This window comes from Poecilia latipinna, unplaced genomic scaffold, assembly GCF_001443285.1.
Source record: "Poecilia latipinna isolate Pla-1442-1.1 unplaced genomic scaffold, P_latipinna-1.0 Scaffold4665, whole genome shotgun sequence".
Taxonomy (NCBI): domain Eukaryota; kingdom Metazoa; phylum Chordata; class Actinopteri; order Cyprinodontiformes; family Poeciliidae; genus Poecilia; species Poecilia latipinna.
This window is the reverse complement of record NW_015117281.1, coordinates 1-15,129: the sequence shown is the minus strand read 5'-3', so window position 1 is coordinate 15,129 and position 15,129 is coordinate 1. Positions and strand designations below refer to the sequence as shown.

The following is a 15,129-nucleotide window of genomic DNA, read 5'->3' as shown; positions in this document are numbered from 1 at the left end:
ATGATGTGAAACATGATGATTAGGAGGCGCAGCAGGTGATGAGTGAAGATTATTATTTTTGGATCACTTTGGCCTGAAATAGTTGATTCTGACCAATGTGACTAACTTGAACTGTTTTTTCTAAATTAAGTGTTTTCTGAGTCATGATGTTTTAATCTGGTTCTGACTCTCCATCTTTCAAATAAAGTGAATCAGATAGTTCTAAGACATGTCTTCCACTATTCTGTATGTCAACAGCTATGACGAAATGGCTCTGAAAGATCTTCCAGCAGTTATCAACCACATTCTGAAGGCTACTGGTCAGGAACAGATCTTCTACATTGGACACTCCCAGGGAACAACCATTGGTACCCAATCAAGTCTTGCACTTTTTTCTTGTCTGCTGTAAAACACTAACTTCCTGTACATGCTAACTTCAGTCTTATTTTACAGCATTCATAGCGTTCTCCACTCTGCCAGAGCTTGCCAGTAAGATTCGCCTGTTCTTTGGACTGGCTCCTGTTGCAACTGTGGCATTTACTGACAGCCCCATGACCAAACTGTCTGCCCTACCAGATTTTCTGATCTGGGTAAGAATTAGTTCCTGGTAATAGCACCTGTTTAGGAAGCACAGGACAGGTGACAAAAACTGACAAGGTTTTGCTGGTTCAGTTGTTGATGGAAATAAAAATGATGATTAAACGGTGCAAATGAATAGATCATGCAAAATATTATTTGTCCGGTGGGGAGGAGCAGTGAATTTCTCAGAGATATTCCGCAAATTGTAGCTTTTTTAGAAAGGACCAACAACATGATAGGTTTGTTCTTACATTAAAATATTCATTATTTTATTTATTATCTATTCAAAAATTCTAATTCACTTTGAATTATTAGTAGACCTGCATTTTCTTGTGACCTATTGATGACATGCTCATTGACGCACCCTGCAGGACTTGTTTGGGAGGCGGGACTTCCTTCCACAGAGCCAGTACATCAAATGGTTGGCTGAACACGTGTGTGCAAAGACATTGCTGAGTGAGCTGTGTGGAAATCTCTTCTTCATCCTCTGCGGTTTTGACGAGAAAAACCTTAACATGGTCTGTACCTCTGACTCTGAATAGCCTGAATAACAGAACTTTGTTGTATTTTATCTACATGAAGATTGAAGTTCAATCTTCATGATATCTTCTTGAACAGATGTTCCTGTTAGTGACAGATTTACATTAGGAAACCTTTACTGTGGAAAACATGTTCACCTGTCAGAAGATACATTTTATTGAATGAATTTGGTTTTATTTCATGCGATATCAGCAGTATGGTCAGCTAGATTACCAATTTGTAGTAATCTAGCTGACCATAGTTAGGTTACTAACTAATTAACTATGTAATCATAGCTAGTATCATAGGTAATCATAGTTATAAGACTTTCTGATGTCAGCCACACATCAGAAAGTCTTGCTGACATCAGCAAGACTTTCCTGCCAACATGTCCACCAGTGCAAGCCAAGCTTGAAAGCGGTGACTTCAGAAAGTCTTACTGAGGAAGACTTTGTAATGTGTTCCAGACTCGGACTCCAGTCTACACAACTCACTGTCCTGCTGGGACCTCTGTCCAGAACATGATCCACTGGGCGCAGGTACCTGAGCAATATGACTACACTTAACCTTCCCCATAAATCACCTTTAAAATCCACAGACATTGAAAGTATGAAAACAACAGTGAACTTGGTTGCTCCATTGTGTGAACCGGAACTACAGTACATCAATGATTTTATTTAAACACAACTTCTCTGAAAACTTCTTTTACAATGTTTCTCCGCTGATTACAGGCAGTCCATGGAGGGAAGCTGATGGCATTTGACTTTGGACCAGAAGGAAACCTGAGGCATTACAACCAGGTGAGTCTGAAACTGGAACCATAAAGATCAGGAAACATCCGAGTCCAAGCAAAATAAGGACTTTCAGACTCCTGGTATAAACAGGGTCAAACACAGTCCTGGTAGCACCAGGGTTCTACCAAAGTCCTAGAGAATCCAGGTGTTCAAAGTCCAGGACGTTTTTAAGTTTGGTGGGTACAAAACTGCAAAATGATAATATCAAACTCCAGATCAAGGCACTACTTGACAACCTGGATGTGACTGATGAAATGCTGACTGAGAAACTTAATGAAGCTTCAAAAATCAAGACACAGTGGCTAAATAATCTAAAGAGAAACAACCCCAAACAACAAAGATCAACAAGCTATGAACTGAAGATGAACCATAAAGCTGATCCCAGACCAAGGATGGCAAGAACGGTGGTGAACGAACTGAGAAATGAGGTTGCAGGGGGAAAGCAGATGTTCATTGCCTCCCTGAAAACAGCTGCCATGTATTGTCCCAAAGCGTGTCAGACACAACACTGGCAAGAACATAACCATACATGTAAAGCAGTGAGACTAGCTGAACAATATTTGGGTGAAAAAAAATGAAGAGAGTTGTTTTCCACTCATAGAACATTTTGACATTTTCTCAGATAAACAGGGGAAGAAATTAGTAAAAATAACTGGTAGGTGTAAAATAGTGAGCTCTTAGGATCAGAACCATTAAATGGGCTTGCTGCTAATCAAGCCCATTGATTAGCAGCCATGGATCATATTCACCCTATAACTATAGGGTGAGTATCATTTACACGGTGGATTCCTGTAGAGTTTAAACTTACTGTCCTGGGTGTTGGTACATAGGAATCACCAACCCATCCAGGTTTCTGACAGATATTCCCCGCTCAGCAACACACCCACTGAGAAGCCAACTCTGGTAATGGACAGCTCCATAGTCAGAAACGTGGCATTAGAGACACCAGTGACCTTAATCAAATATTTGCCAGGGGCAAGAATGGGCAACCTTGTATCCTTCCTACCTAAAACTGCTGGTTAAGGGTTAGGCACTGGTGGTAATGACACCTAGTTACGCCAATTGGAGGTCACTGACGTTAATGTTGCTTCAGTGTGTAAGTTTGCCAAAACAATGTTGGACTAAGTAGTTTTCTCTGGTCTCCTACCTGATTGGACCAGTGATGACATGTTTAGCCGCATGTTGTCATTCAAACGCTGGTTGTCTAGTGGTGTCCTGAAAACGATGTGGGCAGTGGTGGCTGATCCATAGGGGCGCTGCCTATAGGGGAAAACAACCTATAAACATTGTTTTAAAAGTTGTATTAGCCAGTTTTCCTTAACAGTGTGTGCCTAAATGTAATTAAATTATTTACACATTTCCACTAACTGACTCTCATACAGTCCTTATCTGAAGCCAAGAGAATATAATTTGTAACTTTCACGGGTGCTGTTTCAGTGCTATGATGAACTGAAACCTGACTGAAACTCTTCAAACAGGAAGTACAATAGGGCCAGACCTTTGGCAGCTGCGTCACTGATTCTGTGGTCTTGCAGTGCAATAATGCCTTTTGTAGAGTTAATGAAGAGCAAGATTTAATGTAGAATAGATGTGTGTGCCAATTTGACACTTGGAAGTGTGCAAGTGTTAGAATGGTGAGAAAAGGGTGCCAACTCCACAACACTGAGCGTAACAGGCATGTAGCCTTGTCTACCAGAGGTCACAGTAGCCTCAGGCAGGCAGAGATCAGCAACACAACATGATTAAGTGTGTTGCTCCTGAACCACAGGAGCAGCAGTCCTAGGCCAGAATGGCACAGGAAGAAATGCAGGATCCCAAACCCCGCTGACACCAATCCATCCCTGCCAGCATGTCCACCAATGCAAGCCAAGCTTGAAAGTGGTGACTCCTGCAGCCAGGTGGCCACACAAACTCCTGCAGAATGCCCACCAGTGAGGTCAAGGAACCTCTCCACATTCAACATGCCGTGCAGATACTTAAAAGAACCAGCAGAAAAAGGGCATAATGCCATTCAGCTCAGTCACGCTGCCTCAGGAAGGCCAAGGTAATGAATGGAAATTACACCCACTTCATTCTATTGTCTGCTCACATTTCTATGTTTAGTCTGATCACAGAAGTTGTTGTGCTTAATGCTATAAATGTCACATTTGTCTTTCCCATAAACTCCACTATTCCCCCTCTGCAGTCAACTCCTCCTGAGTTTCGTGTCCAGGATATGAAGGTTCCCACTGCCCTGTTTTCTGGAGGACATGATACTTTGGCGGACCCAAAAGATGTGGCTGCTCTTCTTACTCAGGTCAGTCATGTCAAGGCCTGGTTCCAATGCTCGCTTTACACCCTTCATGAAGTGTATGCTCAGTCGAAGTGAACGTAAAAGCCCCGACACATTTTGTCTGAAGCCAGACAGTTGAGGCACAGCGGTATGTACCTTTCACACAACAGTGCAGACTAACTGGGGGACACCCTCCTGCTTTTGTATACGTCACCCTATACTCTGTGGGTAGTCATGCAGGGTAGTATGCACCCATGTACATCCTGGTTTGCTTTTACAAAACAGTCACTTTTCTGCAGACATCCTCCTCCTCCGTGAATAACGTTACAGTTTTCACCCAGGATTTTTTTTAACCATTCACCAGTCTTATTTTTATAGGAGTTATTTAGAGAAGAATTGTATAAATGTACATAGTTCATCATTGCGTCTGATAAATGCTCCTCATACAGTTACAAAAACCAGATAGTGGAAGGGGAATAGTTGAAGAGATATATCAACATTTCTGTCTGACCATATTTCTGCATTATGCACCTCAAGAAACTTCTGACCAATCAGGCAGATGAAGAAGAACTGGGCCACACTGCAAACTCAAACCCTTCAACATGAAAGTGCATTTGAAGGACACAAGGGTGGAACACTTTCCTTTTTTATTTAGCCACAGCACAAAGTACATGATCTGCTTCCTCTTCAAAACAGTCTAACATTTCAGTTTCCCTCACACAAACTCTGACCTACATGTATGCTTGTTTTGGAGACAGGGTAAAAAGGCGACTCAGATGATGTGGGGAATTGAAGTTACACTTCATCATGATTTCTCTCATATATTTAATTTCACTCCACATTAAACTTTTATCACATAAGCATTCAGAACATCAATGCTATTTATGTTTCTGTTGGTGAGCCATAGCTATACATAAGGATCTTTCAAATAAAACAACTGAAATCTTAAATCAGGGTATGCACAAAATTTCATCAAAGTTCTCTCACCATCACATTCTTGTCATTGGATGATCACCAGAGTTATGTGAATCAAAGACTAACACATGCAATGTGACACTACTCATAAAGGCACTACTATGGCTACCAAAAAGGATATTTTTTGACTCTCCACCTCACTCACCAGTACAAATTGTTTTACTTTTTTCTCTGTGGATGCCATTGTTGATAATAAAATAACAATGATCAGCAGGCTCATTTAAATTAATTCTAACATTCACAAGATAAAATTACCTTCTCCTGCAGGTACCTTGTTGGCAGAGATGAGTAAAACTTTATCTCACTGCAGGTGTCCAACCTGGTCTACCATCAGCACATCGAACACTGGGAACATCTGGATTTCATCTGGGGTCTGGATGCACCTCAAGTTATGTTTCCCTCCATTTTGAAGCTGCTGCAGGAACATCACTAGTGATGCAAAGCACACGTCATTCCTCTTGGGGACCACCAAAGATGTGTTAATTGAAGGTCCAGCAGCCAGGTTTAATCAGGAACGTGTTTTTAATGTTGTTTTTGGAGGGGAATGACTATTCAATGACTTTAAAAAATGGAAGAAAAAAAAAAAACAGTAGTAGATTGTCTCAATTTGAGTTCAGATAAGTTTTAACTCACGTCAGTTCTTCCAACACATAGCTGTCATATGTTCTTTAGTCTCTGAAGTGGGACTAGGTTCATGGCTCTAGAACCACAGAACAACAAGCAAAGTTTAGTTTTCTGGAAAATGATCAGTTACACAAAACCATTCATCCATTCATTCTCTAGCTCCTTGCTCCGTCTAGGTATCATTAAAGTCCAAACTGAACTTCTTGTATTCAACCAGCAGTTAGCTGATTAAAGACAGATAAGTTTTGGGATTAATTTTGATCTCTAAATGTTAAAACATCACCTAGATTTCCAATGTTCCTCAAAAACAAACTTTACCAGAAAGAAAAGCTTTACACTCTGAATTTGGGTCAAAATAATCAGATTAAATGAATCTGAGCTTCCTACTTTGGTTCTAGTGAAACTTGAATGCAACATCAATTGAAGGTGTTCAGTGATCCAAATCTGAATTATATATTTCAGATTTCAGCTCAAAACCATAATCAAATCTGATTTATGAGCATCCCTGAATACGTAGGTGAAGTTCTGAACTTTAGAGGTTCTGTTTGACCTGTCTCCTGGTTCTGACCAGCCTTTTGACCCAGACAGAACCTGACACACACTTATTCAAACTTTGGAAATTTAATAATTTCCAAATTTGTCCTCAGCTTTCTTTAGAAAAGCTGAGGACAAAAGCCGATTATAAAGCAGAACTGCTTTAGTAAAATAAAAAATTTCAGATGATGGAATAGAGTTGCAGAGTAGTCTGAGGTATAATCAGATGTCTTTGCCATTTGTCTGTTTTCATTTCACTAGTTACTCCCATTGACTCCTGTGAGAGGAACAATGAGTACCTGTTATGGGAAAATCCACTACAGGGATGTCACCCGTTTTCCCAAATAGAGCCAGAACAAATACTGTGCCTATACTTTGACTTGAAAGAGGCAATCCTGCAACTAATGATGAAAATCATCAGATTTTAGAATCGGAGACATTGATTTTCCACTCTGTTATGGGAAAGTCCACCATGTGATGTTCCATTCCACATGTTTTTATTAAATATTGTTATAAAAAACATTAAGTACTGTGAATTTTTCTGTGCCATGTTGGGAACTAAAAACCAATAAATGCAAATATTGGTAGAAGTTTTTAAAATGACCAATATTTTCAATGCCGTCAGTAATAATGAGTTAAAAAAAAAACTTTATTTTTTTTACAATACAGACATAAATGATTCGTAACTACATGATGTGTTACAATTTCAAGAATAAAACATATTATATAGTAAAAGGGACACACTCTTTTTAAGAAAAAGTCATTATTTTTCAAAATGTACATGTTTAACTATTTGTGGTCTATATGTAAATGTTCATAACAGGGTGGAACACATTCAGAGACAATGGTGAAAAAAAAAACCATGTAATTATTAACTTATCCAATCCTGAACTTGCCCATTATTAAATTAATATTTTTAAACATGTCAGAGTTGTAACACAATATTTAAAACTTAAAACATTAATACTTTTTTTTTTTTTTCAAAAGTCCTGAAGCCGAAATGTTGCCACAAAAAAAGAATCACCCATGTCTATTTTCATTTTGTATATCACTTTGAAGTGATATACTATGTTGTAGCATATGTTGTGTAATTGACATATGGTGAACTTGGTCAAAGTTATCACTTGAGCATTAGCTTTGGCCAAATATTTGTTGCTAGTGAAACTAATGTTTGGTTGTTTTAGGGTTTTCAGTTAGTAGTGCAAAGACATTAGTCACTAGTCTATCTCCGCATCTATGATAATGTAACTGATGGTAGGCAATAAGAACACCTTTTAGCCTAAAAGCATTTACAGAGTTTAAGTATTTTGTACTACAGATGGAAACATTTGCCCTAGGTTATGCACCCCTAAATTCGTCTCATATGTCAGAACTGGAAAACTCCATTCTAGTTGCTCATCAAAAAATACTGGGATTTATTTGTTTTGAAGCAAGGTACTTTTAAAAATGCGGGTGATAACTTTATTTGTGTCTTAAACAAAAAATAACTGGTCACCAGTAGATATTTTACACTATCTGTGCCTCTGGTTTAAGAAGATACAAACTGTGAAGTGTTTTTTCTGAGGGTAAACTCAGGGAAATGCAACATCCAAATGGTAAATGGCCTGTACTTGCACAGTGCTTTAAGATCCAATAGCATTTCACACTACATTCATTCATTCACCCATTCACGCACACATGCTGATGAATGCCACTGCTGGCCACCACCAGCAGGCAAGGTATGTGAAGTGCCCTCCCCAAGGACAAAACAACAGAGGTGGACAGAGTGAGAATTGCTGAACAATCTCCACCATTGTCCCCACCATCCAAGAAGAAAGAAAGCACACCAATCCCAGTAGCCTATTTTTGCGCAGAAACATTTAGCTTAATTTAATACAAAAACTATTAGCCTAGCTTACTAACAGGAAGCATGGCCCTAGCACAGCACAATAAGAATTTACCCAGCTTAGTACAGTAATATTAGCCTAGCTAGCCTAAAACAGAAACCTCCTTCAAACTTAGCACACCAAGTGTTAGCCTAGTTTAGCACAGAGTTTGGGATCAGTGTCTCTTCAGCATCATGGATCAGTCTGCGCTCTAATGATGATGCTGTTGGGTGTCCATCAGTTCAGTTTGTCTTCCTGAGCATATTAACAATCTTTGTGAACTTCAGCCGGGTGGCGATGTCCAGTGGAGTTTCTCCATCCTGGAAAACAGAATACAGATATTAAACATATCAACTGTATAAAAATTATAATTGAAGATACAGTATGCCACACACACACACACACACACACACTGCATGCTGGTTCAAGATTGCTGGTTTGCTGCAGCTGTGCTAAAGGCCAATAAACAACTTAACATTACAGAAAAACTGTTTATTCGCTGTCATCGGTGGCCATGCTTATTGGCCTCCGCGTTCACGGCAGGCGCTAATGTGGGAGTAGAGCTGTAGCACAGCACAGAGCAACATTTCATAAAACAGATGCCATCCTCTTGATACAATATATAAAAATATTGAAGCAACATCAAAAGCAGTGATCTCAATCTCCAGTCCTCAAAGGCCGCTGTAAAGCACCTTTTCGATGTCTCACTGCTTCAGCACATCTGGCTCCAACATTAGCTCATGAGCAGAGCTCTAGGGCTTCACTGCATCCTGGTGGGGCAGTTTGGCCATTTAATTCAAGTGTGTAGGACGAAGGAGAGATCTAAACGTTGCAGGAAGTTACAATTTGGGCTTCCAAATGGACAATAATCTGAAGTCTACAGACAAAATGGTTATAAAGTGGCTTAACTACAACAAAGTTAATGTTTTGGTGTGGGTATCACAAAGCTTTGATCTCAATCAAGGGTAACAATGGCAGTGTGCTCAGATGCAGAGGCTTTCAGCTGTCTTTGCAACCAGACAAGTTGAACATTTTGATTGGTGGATTTGCTGGAAATTTGCTGAGAATTTGTAGACTTAATTTTAATTTATTAATTGTTGAATAAATGCAGCCTAGGTGTAAATTCAAACTGGAAGACTTTTCAGGCTCATCCTCATAATTTAATAATTTAATCGCTGCATCATGCAAGTCTATCGCAGCCTATCAGCGTTGGCCCACGCCTCCTCATAACCAATCATCAAACAGGCCTCTATTTATGAGGATCTCCATCCATGGCTTCATTTGCTCACCAGCTGAACTCAACCCACCTATTCCAATACCCAATGGATGCAACGACTTTCAGCTCTATTAACAACCGGAAAAGTTACATATAATTATCGCGCGATGTAGCTGAAAACAAGATATGGATGTCATATGTACATCATTAGTGACTCCACCACACTCATTCCTTCCGGTTGAGAAACCAAGCTCACTGGGACCTCATGGGTTACAATGGGCTCAGAAAGAACATTGGCATTGTGAACATTAATAAAAATTAGAATGTGGGAAGAAAGTAGCGGCTTATAGTCTGGAATTTACGGCACATAAAATTAAGCAAGTATGAAGCTTCTCTTATAGGGAGCATTGAATGCAAAAGGATTATCATACAAAACATTGCTACTTGCCAAGTTACGCTAAAATATGGGATTGCAGATGATAATAAATGAAGAGTTGCTTGAGAACCGAAGAGCCAGCTCTTCTCTAGGAGCCGAGCCACAAGAACCGGCTTTCTGAAAAGAACTGAACTTCCCATCACAAAACATTCTGCAACAATGTAAAGGAATGTTAACATCATGTTGTTTATGGTGCAGTTGTGGACATACTTTGTTCCTGATGTCAGTTTTAGCATTCCGTTTCAACAACAGCGGAACCAGATGGTGATTTTTCCTCTGACAGACATAGTGCAGCGCTGTGTTTCCTTTCTACAGCAGAAAAGACAATGTTGTCAGGACAGTGATCAGAAAGAAGCTGCAATCTGATATTTGCCATGTCTGCTCCTATTTGGAGTTTCACTCACATAGTCAACGGTGCTGACATTAACACTGCTGCTCAGCACGACATCCATTAGTGCCACACTCTTTCTCTGTTTCTGCAGCTGCAACAAGAACACAAATAGCTGCAGAGGTCAGACATGATGTAGTAAGAAAGTCAGGAACACAGAGTCCTAATTTTCTCAACTAGCCAGTTACAGTAACATGATGAAGTGAAGCTGCATGGGAACTGGAAAACGCTTTTTGTGTGTCGAGTTACTTAATCAGCTACTGTTCAAATGTTTCACTCATTTTTGGTGAAGTTACATCTGATTGAAATTTGACAAGCCTCAGTTTGGTGAGCAGTGTCTCCCTAACTAATCTGAGGAAAATTGTTCAAAGTGGAGAATAACAAAAGAAGGGCTAGGGCTAAAAACTGCAGCAGGCTGACAGGTCAGGGGAGGTAAATCTGTGTCAGGTCTTGTACCCAGGACCTGAGACATGGTATAACACCCTAGGTATTTTACCTGGTACAAGACACGGGTGTTGGGTACCAGTCCTGGGTGCAAGATCTGGTGCCTTGCCTTGCCTTGCATGAGATAGCCTGGCTTCTTGATTGTGAACCAACTAAGCCCAACTCTGCTAGCAAGACTTAAAGGGGCAGTACTATGTATTTTCTAGGTAAATAGTGCTATTTTATAGCACAATCAAGTAACTATGTGACCTTTGGTTGTTATAAAAAGTGAAGAAATTAGACTTTGTAGTTTTGTGCCTTGAAATTCGACTTGTCTCTTTAAGAAATTCCTACTTTTCTGACACCTCACCTTCAGGACGTCATCACAATATCGCTCTATTAACGCTGTAACAAAGTTTTTCCCAGCATTGCACCGAGAAGTAGCCATCAAGAGATTGACTGTACAATGTGGTCGAATTGTATAAGCTTCCCACTTTGTTTGTGTGAAAAGCTATTCTAAACATTAAAAAGCAACAATGTACTATGTCTTGCAAGTAGGGTGCTAGTTGGCTGATTTTACCATGAGGAAATATCCCAGCAGCAGAATAGGCATCAGGATGGTGATCATCAGGTAGTCCAAAAGAGACAGAGTCCTCTTAGACACATAGTGAAGACATGTCCTCTGTTTCTGAGGGACACAATGATACAGAGTCAGCACAGCTGATGGTAGTCTAGCTTTTTGACATCAGCATGAGGGCACACCTTATTGGTAAGCTGGGCATTTGCCTTGTTGTCAACCAGATACTTCACCACTTTCAGGTTACCATGACGACAAGCAGCAATGAGGGGCGTGTCTCCAGTGTGTTGGTCTTGAACATCCAGCATGGTTGGGTCCTTCTTCAGGATGGTATAAAGCTGATGGAGATCTCCGTCATAGGCTGCCTGACAGGCTGACTGGAGGGGTGAGTGACAGAAGGAAGAAGCAGGGGAGAAGTTTCGTATGGGGTCAGACAAAAAATTTAAATTATTGTCCGATCAAAAAAAAGATTCAAAACCATGCTTGCATTCTGCTGTGGATAATCTATGGAATGTTGGAAGCTCTAACTATGCAGAAGACGATGCGAGATCAACTGAGAGATGAACTGCTCAATCAGGGAGTTCATAATATTCAAACAGCCTGATTATGAACGTTATGAATGCTAACAGAGTGTCATTCTCCAATTTCTGTTGAAGGTCTTGAGGTAACTCAGGATAATTTAAATGGGTTGACACTTACTCTGCGTACATGTAAAAGTAAACACTGAATCAAATAAGAATGTTTAATGCTCAGTTTTTAATTTTGATCTAAACATGTTGAGAAGGTAAAAGAAAACATGGGCTTTGTGAGGTTTTACTATCCTGCTTGACTGTCCTCATGTAGCTCAATATCCATCAAGTCTACATCAATAACAGAAACAGTTTTGCTATTTGGGATCTGGAAGCCCTTAATTAGTCTACTTGAGGACTCGTGATGCAGTTGGAAATTGTTTAATCCATGACTGTGCTCCCTGAGAGTTACTAGAGCACTTGTCACAATAGAGTGATTGTCAGATAACAACTTACTTCATTTAATGTGCTTGTCTATCTTAAGGAGCTGTTTTGCGTTATCTTCTCTAATACATCTTGCTCAGGCAATGGATGTTGGCTTTGTGTCAAATGTAAATAGTAGACGAAAAAGACTAATTCTACTTTTAGTGTCAGGTCCAACTTTTAACACAATTGACACACAAGAAGAATTTAAAACCAGGCCATTATACATATTAATTTTTGCAGTTTAACAGAATCAAATGGCCTTTAGGGAGGATTGAAATAACATTACAAGTAATGTAGAAAACATAAATAAATAAAAATTACTTAAGACTGAAATGCACTCAGTGTAATGCACTGAGAGTGAGCGTGTTCATATTTTAGGTTCTTTGAATATTTGCAAATATATTGTGGGTTTCATTTATTCAGCTTGATGAATAATAATGTTGAGGAAATGTTGATGGAGGAAGAAGTGACTGTAGATATTAACAGGCAAGAAGAGTTACTGAAAGTTGTTCAGAGAAACCAAGAGAAAGAACTAGACCAAGACTTCAATCACAAGCACAGTCTGAAAGCGTTCATGTCAGGGACATGGTTTGGAGAAAAAACATCTCAAGCCAGCAATGGAAAGGTGGAAAGATGGACCCAGATTTCCTTGGACCTTACACCATAACTAAGGTTGATGGGAAAAGTGTTGACATTGTTGATAAGAGATAGAAATCTATCAATAAGATCAACATTGATCACCTTAAAAGATGCAAGGAGGAGACAATTCAGGATCCCAGGGAAATTGATCAGACCGCCACCTGCATCTGCTCATCTGCAGTACCTCTTGCTCCCACCACCACCACCACAGCACTGCCTTCTGCCGAGACAGAAGTACCACGACAACAACCTGTGGAACCACAGCAAAAGCAGCTTGTACACTACCTTCTGTTAGGCACTTAAAGACACCCAATGTTAATATTTCAATTTTAAAAAATGGCTTTCAAAAATAATTTTTTAAGTTATTGCTATTATTTATTTGAATCCGTCACAGTTTGTAGAGATATAAAGTACTCCACATATCTATAGCAAATAATTTTGCGTCTTATTTTACATTATGAAAGGATTTTCTCTTTGCCATTGTTCAACTACATCAGAGCAAATTCAAATTAATTGAACCGGAGAAATCCACTTCCTGATCTCCATCTGAATTTCATGCATCATCTAAGTCACGTGTCTTCAACCAAGCAATAGCCATGTGCTGGTCAGATACGCCTTTGTCGACTAATCCTTTAAAAATTCTCTCACCTGTTTCTTGTGTCTGTTTTGATTTACCATTACTTTTTGATGCCTTTCAACCTTTTCATCATAAATTAATTGATTCTAAAGGGTTAATTCAGCTCTGGCACAGGGGATTTAGCCGACCGAGTTGGGAGCTCTGGTTCAATGCGTCAGCTCACCTCAGCACCATATGTCAACCAGAGTTCCTTTTACATATTTTAACGGCAGAACATAGCCATTCAATGCGATGCTCCGTCAAACTGTGTTCAGCCTCAAATACAAAACAATACATTACATCTTCTCCATAAATGCAATAATGGAGAAGAAGGGGTATATGAGGCCCCTTACAATCATAGGGGTCTAATATGCAGTCCACATTTTACACACGTCAGCATGTATAAAAATGAACGTGGTGTGAACGTTTGTGGAAACGTACGCAAACGAAAATGTGTGGCAGCCATGCAAATGTTTTTGTGGACAATAACAAACTACAAAGTACCAAAACTCACCTAAATACACTGAAAGCTAACTCTATGCAGTGTTATTTAGACCAAGAACCATCAAACCCAATGTTTGTACATGATTTTAATCTTTTATTGTTTAAACGTCAACGATGAAACTAAGCCACATTTATCCTCAGACAATAACATAACACACACAAAATAAACAAAATAAAAGGATTTGAAAACCTCACTCAAATTAAAATAAAAATAATAAAAATTGTCCACAAAAAAAATTTGTTAGATATAATGCATTGGTCTGTCCATCGAAGCACATGAAATGCATGTTATCTGTGGGCTAATTTAATTCTCACTGAATGAAAACGTAAGTAAGTAAACTTTATTTATATAGCACCTTCACAGACATAAAAATCACAAAGTGCTTTACAAAAAAGGAAACACATCAATAATAAAAGAATCTAAAATCAAAGCGGGGTTGGATCAGCAAACAGATAAGGTTTGATCATGTTTAAGGTGATGGAGATGTGTAGACAATAACACACATATAAAAGTAGCTTCACAAAAGTCTCTGATGGAGAACATTGCCAATAGAAGGTTTTGGAGTGAGCGTTTGTTCAAAAACCATATTGATCTGCTGGGATGTGTTGATGATGGTTTACTAGCGTAGATTGCCCAGACTGATCATCCTGGAGCTATGAGCAAAACTTGAAGAAGGAGCCGTGTGTTAATGGTGCAGCTGGAACTGCAGACAGGTCACAGTCATCCTTCAGTCAAGTAATGCCAGCTTTGTGAATGTGCCTTTATGGACAGAAAGGATCTCCATTCTGTAAATGTGCAACTCATACACATGATTCCTCTATTTAGAATAAACTTCCACATTTCACACTCACTGCAAAGGTCTCTTTGACATGGTGTCTTTAAATTCTCGCTGGACGTTCCGCTGTTCAAGCATTTCCACCTGGATCTCTTTATTTTCTTTTTTATCTATTTGGAATTTGTTCTTTAAAATTTATTGTTTTTAATTGTAGTGAGGTCACCTTATGTGCCCTGAAAACACCTTTTAAATAAAATATATAATAATTAATAAGGACCGTTGCCATGGTTATTGCTTCAAGAGGTGTCAGCCTAATGTAGTTATGGGTGGTGAAGGGGCGGACCATAGACATAATATAAGGATAGACGCCTCATGGACCGCTCTATTGTCGCTGACGAGATTTAGGGCGGCCATCTTG

At 39.4% G+C, this 15,129-nt stretch overlaps 2 protein-coding genes and 1 long non-coding RNA gene across 3 annotated transcripts in view; 2 read left to right on the top strand and 1 right to left on the bottom strand.

The window, feature by feature from the left end:
• lipf (lipase, gastric) overlaps nt 1-6,062 on the top strand; it is a gene marked incomplete at its 5' end in the record, with an annotated part of 11,235 nt that extends 5,173 nt beyond the window's left edge. The window contains 7 exons of the mRNA XM_015026264.1: nt 238-347; nt 433-569; nt 930-1,076; nt 1,545-1,616; nt 1,809-1,877; nt 4,057-4,167; nt 5,429-6,062. Of these exons, the coding sequence (XP_014881750.1) occupies nt 238-347; nt 433-569; nt 930-1,076; nt 1,545-1,616; nt 1,809-1,877; nt 4,057-4,167; nt 5,429-5,551 (769 nt within the window). The remainder of the gene's footprint in view (nt 1-237; nt 348-432; nt 570-929; nt 1,077-1,544; nt 1,617-1,808; nt 1,878-4,056; nt 4,168-5,428) is intronic.
• Nucleotides 6,063-6,278: 216 nt separating this feature from the next.
• On the top strand, nt 6,279-6,798 carry LOC106942913 (uncharacterized). Its single transcript, XR_001423749.1, has 2 exons — nt 6,279-6,492; nt 6,563-6,798. It is a non-coding gene; the product is annotated as an uncharacterized LOC106942913 (long non-coding RNA).
• A 111-nt stretch (nt 6,799-6,909) lies between these two features.
• Nucleotides 6,910-11,558, bottom strand: ankrd22 (ankyrin repeat domain 22; the record flags this gene model as incomplete). The annotated part of the gene is made up of 5 exons (XM_015026265.1): nt 6,910-8,461; nt 10,004-10,102; nt 10,198-10,275; nt 11,185-11,292; nt 11,367-11,558. Coding segments are annotated over 5 exons (555 nt in total), but the record flags the coding sequence as incomplete, so codon positions are not given.
• Between the last annotated feature and the right edge of the window lie 3,571 nt (nt 11,559-15,129).